This window comes from Pectinophora gossypiella, chromosome 29 (genome assembly GCF_024362695.1).
Source record: "Pectinophora gossypiella chromosome 29, ilPecGoss1.1, whole genome shotgun sequence".
Lineage (NCBI taxonomy): Eukaryota > Metazoa > Arthropoda > Insecta > Lepidoptera > Gelechiidae > Pectinophora > Pectinophora gossypiella.
In genome coordinates this window covers 536334-549248 of record NC_065432.1, presented here as the reverse complement: position 1 = coordinate 549248, position 12915 = coordinate 536334, and the positions used below count along the sequence as shown (strand labels likewise).

At 40.8% G+C, this 12915-nt stretch overlaps 1 protein-coding gene across 1 annotated transcript; it reads right to left on the bottom strand.

The window, feature by feature from the left end:
• Positions 1 to 3007: 3007 nt before the first annotated feature.
• On the bottom strand, positions 3008 to 8158 carry LOC126379665 (uncharacterized). The gene is made up of 4 exons (XM_050028480.1): positions 8128 to 8158; positions 7062 to 7346; positions 5674 to 5718; positions 3008 to 3606 (listed from the first exon to the last, which is right to left on the bottom strand). Exons 1-4 carry the CDS (start codon positions 8156 to 8158, stop codon positions 3008 to 3010), a joined length of 960 nt encoding a protein of 319 aa, XP_049884437.1.
• Between the last annotated feature and the right edge of the window lie 4757 nt (positions 8159 to 12915).

The window sequence follows — 12915 nt, the reverse complement described above, 5'->3', positions numbered from 1 at the left end:
TTTAAATTAAGCTTGTTTAGTGTTTGATGGCAGTTCAACACCTTAACATAATTTTTGAGTACACTAACGGCCTCCTAGCCTAGTGGTTGAGCGTTGGGCTCACGATCCGGAGGTCCCGGGTTCGAATCCTGGGGGCATATCACAAAAATCTGAGACCCCTAGTTTGATTGCAGGTTGATCACCTGATTATCCAGAAGTAAGATGATCCGTGCTTCGGAAGGCACGTTAAGCCGTTGGTTCCGGTTACTACTTACTTATGTAAGTACGGAGTCGTTACTTGAGTCTCGTCAGGGGCCTTTGGCGGCTCAATAGTAACTCTGACACCAGGGTTCATGAGGTTGGTCATCCACCTCTCGGCCCATACGATAAGAAGAAGATCACGTTTCATCATTTCATTAATTATCGTCACGAAAAAAAAAATACATAATACTTGGCTGTATGGGCATAGTCCTCTTTGCCTTGCCCTTCGGAGAAAACCGAAACAAAAAAAAATGGGCGGGAACTTCGCTTTATTTCGCTTTTTTTTTTTCGCTTCATCATAATATCAATTGGTTGAAGGGGAACGAAACATAGTTTTGAGCCGTATTGGCTTTATATTCAAGCCAGAATGTAACTAACGAACTGTATGAGACGTGACAGAATTTCTAAAGGTTTATCGGTATAAGGCCGGGTTTCCACTGACGCGGAGATGGGCGGAGAAGAGCGGAGATGTGCGGATTTGACCAATCACAGCGTACGAGAGAGCGAAAAGTAATTGGTCCGGTATCGGGGCTCGAGCTGGCGCTCCCCGTTATTAGAAAAAAAAAATCATACATGATATATATATTATATTTTTGTTTGTACATATTAATAATAAGAATATACATACATAATATATTTATTTATACAATTTATTTATACAATTATAATTAAGGCTACATTTGCAAGCATTCATATATCACATGTAAATAAGTACGAGTATTTAATTAAGTATATAAAATATAAATTGTATATACTTTCAAATCGTTCCATTTTACGCAGCCAAGGTTTTTTTATTATTTTGTTTTTATAACGAGATCTTTGATTTTAGTAAGTATAAGTATAGTTTAAAATTATGACTCTCCCTTTTTAGATGTTATCACTTCGTCCTAGTCGTTCGGTAGCTTTTAACTCGGCTTCTGTGCTTCGGAAGGCACGTGTAATGATCAGTCGGAGGAAGACCTTTGGCCTTGAGGTCCAGTGGAGACCCTAGGGCGCCGTTTTGGGGGGGGGGGTTGCTAAAATCTGCCAAGACGGCACCACACTGGCAGCCCCGGATCTACAGGGGAGTAACTGGATTGGGCACACCTGTCCTGTGAATTAGACCTCTTGGCGGCCACATAAAACTCATACATTTAATGGGTAACCGTAAATAACATTTTTAAACGATTAATTAGGCCACTGTGAGGTCTCGAACCACCTTAATATGTTGCTAGGGCCGCCACTGTTGAGGTCTCAGGCAAATGAGTTGTCTACTAGCCCAAACGTCTCCACCAAACAGCAATGGAGTATCTAGTGGAGTATGCTCCATACCTCCTCCGGTTGATTGAGGGGAGGCATGTGCTCAGCAGTGGGACGTATATAGGCATATGTTATGTATGTCGTTTTTCACATAGAAAATATCATTCATCTTTCATTCTAATGATGATGATGATGAGGCGTATTTTCGCTACATACTTCATCATAACACAACATAAGCTCACGACAATATCCCAATAGGGGTAGTCAGAGGTACGTCCAACGGAAGTTGAACTATGTACCCACACTTCACCGAGCTTTCTGTTAGACCAACGTGATAGGTGAGCCGTATCGCCGTCTATAATGGTCGAGCCAACTGTGTTAGTGAAAACTGCACTTGAGATAAATTAATAAGTCATTGGTGCAAAGTCCGGTACCGGGGTAAGCTGGTGAAGCACAGGACCACAGTGACTGATCACGTCACCATCATGAACAAAGTTGGAAAACTGATGAATTCGAAGGTACTTTAAGGAGCTATGATATTTCTTTTCTCGAGTGGGTTGTGAAGTCAGTGACCAACCTCATCAACCCTGGTGTCAGGGTTACTATTGAGCCGCCAAAGGCTCTTTACATGACTTATGTAACGACTACATACTTACTTAAGTAAATAGTAGCCGGGGCTTAACGTGCCTTCCGAAGGTCCATCTTACTTTCGAACAATCGGGTGATCAGCCTGCAATGTCCTAACCAAACTAGAGATCATAAAGTGATTTTTGTGATATGTCCCCACCGGGATTCGAATCAGGGAACTCCGGATCGTGAGCCCAACGCTCAACCGCTGGACCACCGAGGCCGTTGCTTTGATGACTGGTGGAAAGATGTCATCTGGTGAAGTGGGTATTATACATAATACAGTCAATCCTGCGAAAATATCACATTGGCAAGTTCCTTTTCCATCGATCTGAAGAAGAGGAATTGACGTCTCCTAATGCCTGGTAAGCCGTTAGTCTTGGCTACCAGCCCAAGCCACCTCCGTTAAACCGCAGTGAAGCAGAATGGTGGAGTGTGCTCCATACCCACTCCGGTTGAGGGGACACCTGTGCCTAGCAGTGGGACGTATATAAGCTGTTCATACTTGTTTAAGGCTGACAATTGAGTCTTATCAATCTTTCAACGCTATATCAATTCTTCAGGTCTTCTTAACTCTTCCATATTCTTATTAGCTCTTCAAAGGTTCTAACCCTCCGATCCGCAGTGGAGCAGTGCTGTGGAGTGTGCTCCATACTCCCTTCAGTTGGTTGAGAGGAAGCTTTTGCCCAGAAGCAGGACGTGTATACACTGTTTGTGGTATGCTTGTCGTTCTTCACAGTGAAAAGACTTCTCCTTTCCGATCTTCAGAAATATAGTTCAAAGGTTGACGATGTCCAGAATAATTTCGTCAATTGGTTCTTCATTAGTGAAAGGACAAAGATAGAACATTGATAGTAAAAAGTGGTAGTTATGAGTCATAATTTTTAAAGGCTTTTACTTTTTAAATGCCGCATGGACACGGGCAAGGGGGTGGTGGGCATGGACAGGGACCTGAGCAGGGTCCACAAGGACCATAGGGGTTCAAAGGGTTCAACGGATTCAGGGGATTAAGCGCGGACAGGGGCACGCAAATGCTCGGCGGTTGCAGACTTGCTGGCGTTGGGGGCCTGACTGAGACTGATGGTGGCTGAATCGGGGGTTGTAGTGGGGGCCTGATGCTGATCGATGGGGGCTGCACAGGAGGAGGGCAGGGAGGTCGCACGACAATCGGTGGTGGAGTGATGCAGTTCGGTGGTGGAACCTTCACACAAATGGATGGCGGAGATATGGGTGGTAACGGAGCTGGTCGCACGCAAATTGGAGGCGGAGTTATCGGGTGTGGTGTCGGTGGTTGCACGGTTATCGAAGGTGGTTGGATAGCCAAGCCTTGGGATGGCGGACGGATCAGGATAGGAGGCGGTTGGATGACCACTTCAGGGTTGTTCTTGACCAGGATAGTGCCTCCAGGGACCTTGAGGCATTGGAAGCCGCAGCTCCTGAGGCGTTCGATGTCTGCATTTCGCGGGATCAGGGCCTTGATCGGGCCATCACCGTTTGTACCTGGAAGAATACGAAAATCAAATCGTTTTGTTTCGGTTTCTGAAAGTTCGGATTGCTCGGTCTTTCAAGGGTCTTTTGAAAAGACGTAATTATCTAGACATTGGTGCTAATTCCTCTAAATACCATCTAATTTTATTTTAAGTTATATCTGTCATTTTCTTATCTGCCGAAAAGGAAAGGGACGGGTAATCGACAAGCATAAAATTTATGGAACACACGTCAATTTTAAACACAAATCTAAACCAACCGTCTAAAAATTTTACACCAGTCAATAGCCCGACACAGTTAAGTAGACAGCACGTCAAACGGATTGCATACCAGTGACGTACCTTTTTGATTCGCCCGGGTTATTCATTCATTTACTCATTCTTCCTAAAATTAAGAGCTGTGAGTCATCCGTCCCTTTTCTTTTCGACGGATATGAAAATGACGGATATAACTTAAAATAAAATTATGCGGTGCCTGCAGGAATCGGGGCCATTATGTGAAAAAAAAAGTTTTGTGGTACACCAGCTTGCTTCTCAATCGGGGAGCGCCGGTTGGAAACCCGGTAACGGACTTGCACCAATGAGTTATTAACTTATCTTAACTGCAGTATTCAGCACATTTGGTCGACCAATATTGACGGCGATACGACTCACCTATCACGTTGGTCTAACAGGAAGCTCGGTGAGGTGTGGGTACTTAGTTCATCTTGCGTTGGATGTACCTCTCCTCAATTGGTATAATTATTTATTTATTAAGTACTACTACATCATATATATATAAAACATTAACAACTAAGACAATTACTAAAATTAAGATTTATATACATATGACAATTACTGCAATAACGGACTTGTGCCCACCGCTTCATTCGTTGCTGTACTCGGATCGCGTAAGTCGAACCAATTATATGTATAGCACATTACAGTGCCTGTCTCCCCTAGCGGGTAGGCTGAGGCGAATAGTATTTTATCGCACAAATCAATATATTTATTGTTCTTGGACGTCTTAATCTGATCTTATCATAACTTTATTATTTAAGAAATTGTGGGCACTCATTGTCTTCACTTATTACTTTTTTTAAGATACAAATGTTGTATTATGACTGTCTGTTGTCCAAAATAAAAAATTACAGTGTACATAGCATCTACAAATTAGTAATAAAATTAACAAAGCAGTCTCTATTTATCCTTAACTGGCAAATATGAATAAAATATGAAATTAAAGTAGAATAAACACACACACACACACATCACAGCATTGTTATTCGAATTATTTTGCCACCTTTATTGTATTCTATGTGTTCTCGCAAATAAACTGATTTGATTTGATTTTTTTTATTTGATTTTTAAAATAAAAAAGAAAATATGAATTTACTTATTACTTACTAGATAGTTATTATTTATTTATTTATTTGGTCAACCAACAGCAAGTACACTGATACATGATTATAGTTTGCAGTTAATACATATAGAAAACTAAGCGCCTCGCCACTTACAGGTGGACACAACATGCACTAATACTTTAGGTACTTAATTACAAAATTAAATTAGAGCTAGAAAAAGTAACAACTTCAATGATTAAAAAGTATCTGTGATAGATAAAACAGTCTTTTTGATTCGAGGAACAGATTTGAAGAAGATATCTATTTTATCTGCATACAATTCGTAAGTAGTAAACAACCGAACCAACGAATAGTGTTGTTTGAGATTGGTGCGACATCTAGGAATGTTTAGAACTTGGAATTAAGTATTTTAGGACATTTCTCACAAATCTTGAACGAATTTCATGGAACACATCAAGGTTTTCAGCGCGACCATTTGCGAAATTGGTATATATGTAGTAGAGAGCTTATGTTATCTTCTAAATATATAAGAGGAGAAACTGACTGACTGACATATCAACGCACAGCCTAAACGGCTTAACGTAGGCACTTGAAATTTGGAAGGGACGTAGCTTAGGTACCGTAGAGGTGCACTAAGAAAGGAATTCCTGAAATTCCCACGGGAACGGGAATTAGCGGGAAACATCCTTCCACGCGGACGAAGTCGCGGGCAAAAGCTATTAGTTGTTTATACTTACTTGGTGCGGGTATGCTAGGGTCTGGGCAGTATGTAGGGTACGTTCCTGAAATATACAGACATTTTTAATAGGGTTTTAAGGATTAAGCTCGATGTAATTGTATTAGGCTCACGGTTTGGAGGTCCAGGTTCGATTACCTAGGGGGACATTGTCGAAATCACTTTGTGAGACTGTCCTTTGTTTGGTAAGGACTTTTCAGGCTTGAATCACCTGATTATCCGAAAAAGTAAGATGATGTCGGAGGGCATGTTAAGCCGTTGGTCCCGGCTATTAGCCGTAAAAACACCTCCACCAACCCGCATTGGAGCAGCGTGGTGGAGTATACTCCATACTCCCTCCGGTTGATTGAGGGGAGGCCTGTGCCCAGAAGTGGGACGTATATAAGCTGTTCATATTATGCGATCTCGCTCAGCTGTTGGATTAATAATTATATTTTTCGTTTTCTTTTTGATAGGGCAAGTCTTCTTCTATCGTGTGGGTTGTGAGGTGAATTACCAACCTCAACAACCCTGGTTTCATTGAGCCGCCAAAGGCACCTGACATGACTCATGTAACGACTACTTACGGCTTAACGTGCCTTCCGAAGCACGGATCATCTTAGTTTCGGACAATCAGGTGATCAGCCTATAATGCCCTAACCAAACTAGGGATCGCAAAGTGATTTTTGTGATATGTCCCCAACGGGGTTCGAACCTGGGACCTCCGGTTCGTGAGCCCAACGCTTAACCACTGGACCACGGAGGCCGTTATAATAAGGTAAGTTGCAATAGCGATTCAAGAATCCGTGATAGCTCGGTGCGGAAAAATCCGGTTCGTTCTCTAAAAGTCTAAACCACAAAATTCGACTTTTTCGAGAGTTCATGTTTGGGTTGTAGATAATTGATATCACGTGATCTCCAGGATTTGTGAAAATATATAGGTGTTGGTGACACCGTAACGAATACTGAGGGGGATGATTCAGACCATGATTCTGAGTTGATATTAAGTGGAATAATTCGTCGCAAAATTCATGTTTTTTTTTTAAATTATTTATATTTGTTTTCCGAAAATTACAGTTGATATTAACTCAGAATAATGAGCTGAATCATCCCTCTTAGTATTCGTTTCGATGTCACGTACGTACAAGTACATACAGGAAGCCATACAAGTAGATATGGGTGTTAGTGACAACGTATCGACTACTGAGGGGGATGGTTCAGACCATGATTCTGAGTTGATATCAAGTGGAATTTCCTGTCGGAATATTCATGAAAATTTTTTTGTTTTAATTATTTTCAGTTCTATACTTTTGCGACGGAAAATTCCACTTTAAATATCAACTCAGAATCATGGTCTGATTCATTCCTCAAAGTTTTCGTTACGATGTCACTTACATCCTGTATACTCACCAGGTGGTGGAGCCGGCACGGAGCAAATACGACACGTGTTCATTGACCCACACGGGTTGCATGGGTTACAAGGGTTGCATGGGACGCAAGGGTTACATGGGTTACAAGGGTTGCATGGGTTACAAGGGTTACATGGGTTACAAGGGCACGGGTTGCACGGGTCGCACGGGTCGCATGGTGGGGGGGCGCACGGGTCGCAAGGGGACGGGCAGGGGTTACAGCAAGGGTTGCAGCAACCAGGCCCGTACTGGGGAGCCGGCGCCGCCGACGCTGCCGCCAGAAGAGCTGCAAGACAAAATGGCGGTTAAACCGTGAGTTGGACAGGAAAAAAATCAACAATAAAAAAGTTAGGTTAGGTTAGGTTAGAAAAATATAAAGGGACACGCTTTTGTAAAAAAAAAACGGACCTGTCAAATCTTCAGGTTAGGTAAGCGGTAACGGCCTAATACTAGCAGATGTTGATGATTGGTTTAGGCCTGTGCTATATTCGAACCTGCGACCACAAAGTGAGAGACAAGCGTTCTACCAATTCGGCTACTACGTACTTTTGTTTTTTATTCTATGCCTGCTGGGAGGAACTATTATTTTTCTATCGTGTGGGTTGTGAGGTGGATTACCAACCTCATCAACCCTGGTGTCAGGGTAACTATTCAGCCGCCAAAGGCCCCTGACATGACTACGTACATCAGTAAGTAGTAACCGGGACGGGCTTAACGTGCCTTCCAAAGCACGGATCATCTTACTTTCGGACAATCAGTTGATCAGCCTGTCGTAACCAAACTAGGGATTATTATTATTATTAATAGCCCTCAATGTCCCACTGCATGGCAAAGGCCTCTCTTCCCTTCTTCCACTCCTCCCTGTCCCCAGCTTGTTCGCGCCACCGTTTCGAGAAGCGGTCTAACTCGTCGCGCCATCTTTTTCATGGCCTTCCCCGACGTCTGGCAGCATTTGAGATATGTCCCCACTGGGATTTGAACCCGGGACCTCCGCATCGTGAGCCCAAGGCTCAAACCGTTGGAGGAACTAGGAGGAACTATTAACAAATATTGAAAGTAATACGTACATAGTAAAACCAATGCTGTCCTTCGCCCCATCACGACAGCCGCTTATGCCTCGTTTTGAAGGCTCTACGGCCAATATATAGCCTTCTTGGAATTGTAAGGCCGCATACAGAACTGGCGAAACAATAAAAAAACCCTTTTTTTTGACGTTGGGAAATGCGTTACGCATGCCACGCCGCCCGGGGGGATGACGTGGTTATGTGGGACTCCCCGGGTGTCGCCACCCGGTATACCCACAAAAACCCAACGGTGTTCCTCCTTGCCGCCGTGTGGCGGGGATACGGGAACGCAATTGCACACAACCGCGTCCCCGCCGGAACAATAAAAAAACCTAGCTCGACCGCTGGTGGGGTGCGTAGATTTTTTTTTTACGTGACTTATTGTAGATTTGCCGCAGATGGCATTACCTACTTGGCCGGACAAACGGGGAGCGCTGAAGGCTGTCACCCGGTAAGGGGCGCAGTTATCATTGGTGCTAATTCCTGCAGACGCCATCTAATTTTATTTTAAAAAGAAAAAGAAAGGGACGGTTAATCGACAGGCATAAAATTTATGGAACACACGTCAATTTTAAGCAGAAATCTAAAACGACCGTCTAAAAATTTTACATCGGCCAATAACCTGACAGAATTAAGTAGACGGCACGTCAAACGGACTGCATACCAGCGAGATGCCTATTTTATTCGCACGGGTTATTCATTAATTTTAAAATTTACTTGTTGACAATCATCCGTCCCTTTCCATTTCGGTGGATAAGAAAATGACGGGTATAACATAAAATTACGAGGTGTCTGCTGAAATCGGGGCCATTATCTTTGATCCAAACTGAATTCAAATTCATAAAGTCGAATTTAGTGCTTTAAAGCCCGAACCGGGTTTCGAACCCGTGATATCATGATGTGTGTATGTATGATGCTCTCTTGTCTTGTTGTATAACACTTTTTCATTTAATAATAATAAGCCACGCGTTCCCCGAACAGATCTATCACGGATTGCACTAATGACCTCCGTGGACCAGTGGTTGAGCGTTGGACTCACGATCCGGAGGCCCTGGGTTCGAATCCCGGTGGGGAAATATCACAAAAATCACTTTGTGATCCCTAGTTTGGTTAGGACTTTACAGGCTGATCACCTGATTGTCCGAAAATAAGATGATGATTAAGCCGTTGGTTCCGGTTACTATTTACTGATTTAAGTGACTGCAATCGTTACATGATCCATGTCACGATCAGGAACGGCAACTCTGCCACATTCCCGAGAAATTTATAATTATGTGACCTAACCTGTATTGGGCTGGTTTTCCCTTCGCGGGTTGGAAGGTCAGACAGGCAGTTGCTTCTGTAAAAAACCGGACCTGTCAAATCTTCAGGTTAGGTAAGCGGACCCTGTGCGAAACGGGATAATGCTAGGGGGATGGCGACAGTTCGTTCGTTTAATCTGTGCGCACCCTAAAATAATAAAAAAAATATTCCTACCATACATAATTTCAATTAATAATGTGTATGGAGATAGTTACAACCATTTATTAACAAGATTACACTTAATTTTAAATTTCGATTCGATGTGGTATTTGTTACGTAAATTTTTGAAATGTCAACAATTTTTTAAATGTTTTAATTGAAAGTGTTTGTTTTAAATTAGATTTTTTATGGTTTATGTTTAGATTAATTTAATTGTAACAAAGTTGTTTGAAATTTTTATTTTTATTTGAGATAATAGACATTTAATGCACAATTAGAATTTCTACTCGGGTATGCGAAGTTACATTGATTCTGAGTTGATATCAAGTGGATTTTCGTGTCGGAAAACTCATAATTTTTTTTGTTCTTTTTTTAAATTATATTCTGTTCCATAGATTTACAACGTAAAATTCCACTTGATATAAACTCAGAATGCTTGAATCATGCCTCAAAGATTTCGTTACGATGTCACTTATGTCCTGCTTCGAAATTCGAACCCGGGACCTCTGGATTGTGAGCCCAACGCTCAACCACTGGACCACAAAGGCGGGTTTTTATTATAATTTTATGATAAGCGTGAACTTAATAATAAGTATGGTGTTATAATAAGTATATAATTTAAAATAATATAAAAAGGTTTTAATATGTAGAAAATTTAACAGAATCTTTTAATATGCGGTGTTCATCCATCGCATTGGTATTTTTCTCGGGTAAGATTAAAAAAAAACAACATTTTTATTTTAACATACATAACATAAACAGTCTATATATATATATATATACGTCCCACTGCTGGGCACAGGCTTCCCCTCAATCAACCGGAGGGGGTATGGAGCATACTCCACCACGCTGCTGTTGCTGTATTTTTATTATAAATTAATAAAATAGCTGTGGTAGCCCAGTTGAAGGAACGCTTGACTCTCATTGTAAAGGTCGCAGGTGCGAATCCCAGCATGGACGTAAACTAACGATTTTCGAATTTGTTTTCGGATTCATGTTTGGATCACTAATGATTATAATGTTATGTTATTATTTATTTAAACATTTTGTCTTGATACATACATAAATAATCTCACGTCTACCCCACCGGGGTAAGCAGAGACTATGGAATTCCATTTGCTTCGATCCTGACACACTTCTTTTGCTTCCTTACCTATTCATACACGTACGTAGGTTAAAAGTAGGTTGTAAAATTACATATGAATTTGATTCTTATTTCATTGGTTCAAATTCAAATTCAAAAATGTCTTTATTTAGTAGGTGACATCAGCACTTAACACTACACAAACACACACACACAACACACACACAACGCTACACAACACGCAAACTAACACCTAACACACACATACAACACTTTGAATAGTCAATTTTCACATAACGAACGTCGCATCCGCCTAAAACTACTGCAGCTTCTCACAACCTGTATAGCCGGGGGAAAGAAGCTGCAAGAAAAACCTCGCGACATGTCCCGGTGGGGACATATCACAAAAATCACTTTGTGATCCCTAGTTTGGTTAGGACATTACAGGCTGATCACCTGATTGTCCGAAAGTAAGATGATCTGTGCTTCGGAAGGCACGTTAAGCCGTTGGTCCCGGTTGATTACTGATGTAAGTGAGTAATCGTTACATGAGCCATGTCAGGGGCTTTTGGCAGCTCAATAATAACCCTGACACCAGGGTTGATGAGGTTGGTAATTCACCTCACAACCCACACGATAGAAAAACCTCGGCACAGGGCCCAAATAAAAATATAATAACAGTATATTGCAACATATACAATACTGTTTCAACACTGACAACAATACAATACAATACCTCTGTATTCAAATTCAAATAATTTTATTTTCAGACCATAATAACGTCCATAGAAAAATTATAAATTTTATATTTCATATTAATACAAAAATTATTAGAGAATTGTAAAAGTATAAAAATTATAAGCCAGAAATTAAAATGAATTAGGTAAATTAAAAAGCATTTATTGAACTTAAAATAAATATTAGAAATAAACAATCAAATCAAATCAATTTGTCTTCATTTGTAACAATATTTGTATGCTATTGTTGATAGCTGATAAGGAGGGACTTTTATGAACATCCATCAATTAATGTACCCTTTTCAAAAGCAAATAAAGAGTATTTCTATTTCTTGACAACAAACAATAAATGTACTAAGTAGGTACAAATTCAAATTCAAAAATATCTTTATTCAGTAGGTAACATAGTTACACTTTGAATCGTCAATTTTTACATAACGAACGTCTCATCCGCCTAAAACTACTGCAGCTTCTCACAACCTGTATAGCCGGGGAAAAGAAGCTGCAAGAAAAACCTCGGCACAGGGCCCTAGACGTTCTTTAAAAAAATAAAAATAAACATAAAATATTGGTATACAATAAAATTGAGTAATTTAGCTGCCTAATATCAGTTCTCAGACAGTTAATCCCATGCATTCATATCTTCTAAATAATCACTAACTTTATAATAACCTTTTTTGTAAAGTTTTTGTTTAACTAGTGTCTTAAAGCAGTTGAAAGGCAAATTCTGAATGTCAATGGGAATCTTATTGTAAAAACGTATACATTGCCCCTTAAAAGATTTAGTAATCTTATGTAATCGACTGACTTGTAAAGCAAGTTTATTTTTATTCCGGGTATTAACAATGTGCCGATCGCAATTTTTTGCAAATAATCCTATATGTTTTTTTACATATATTAAGTTTTCAAAGATATATTGTGATGCCAAAGTTAAAATATTAATTTCTTTAAATTTATTTCTAAGTGACATCTTGGGTCCCAATTTGTAAATCGCCCGAATGGCCCGCTTTTGCAGAACAAAAATGCTGTTCACATCTGCAGCATGACCCCACAGCAAGATGCCGTACGACATTAGACTGTGGAAGTAGGCAAAATAACCCTACCTAGCTAATCTGTCAAACTGATACTTACTCAAGATTAGAGTTGTCCGGAGTGTAGCGAACTTTAGCAAAACTTAGTTTATTGATAAACTTTCAATGACCGACGGACCGCATTGTGGTCACTGCCAAAGACGTGCCTTTCCCGGGAACATTACCGCTTTGGGAACATCTCCTGCAGTAAAAAGGCTCAAAAGTTATATAAACATACGTAAACATCCTATATACGTCCCACTGCTGGGCACAGGCCTCCCCTCAATCAACCGGAGGGGGTATGGAGCATACTCCACCACGCTGCTCCACTGCGGGTTGGTGAAGGTGTTTTTACGGCTAATAGCCGGGACCAACAGCTTAACGTGCCCTCCGAAGCACGGAATCATCTTACTTTTTCAGACAATCAGGTGATTCAAAC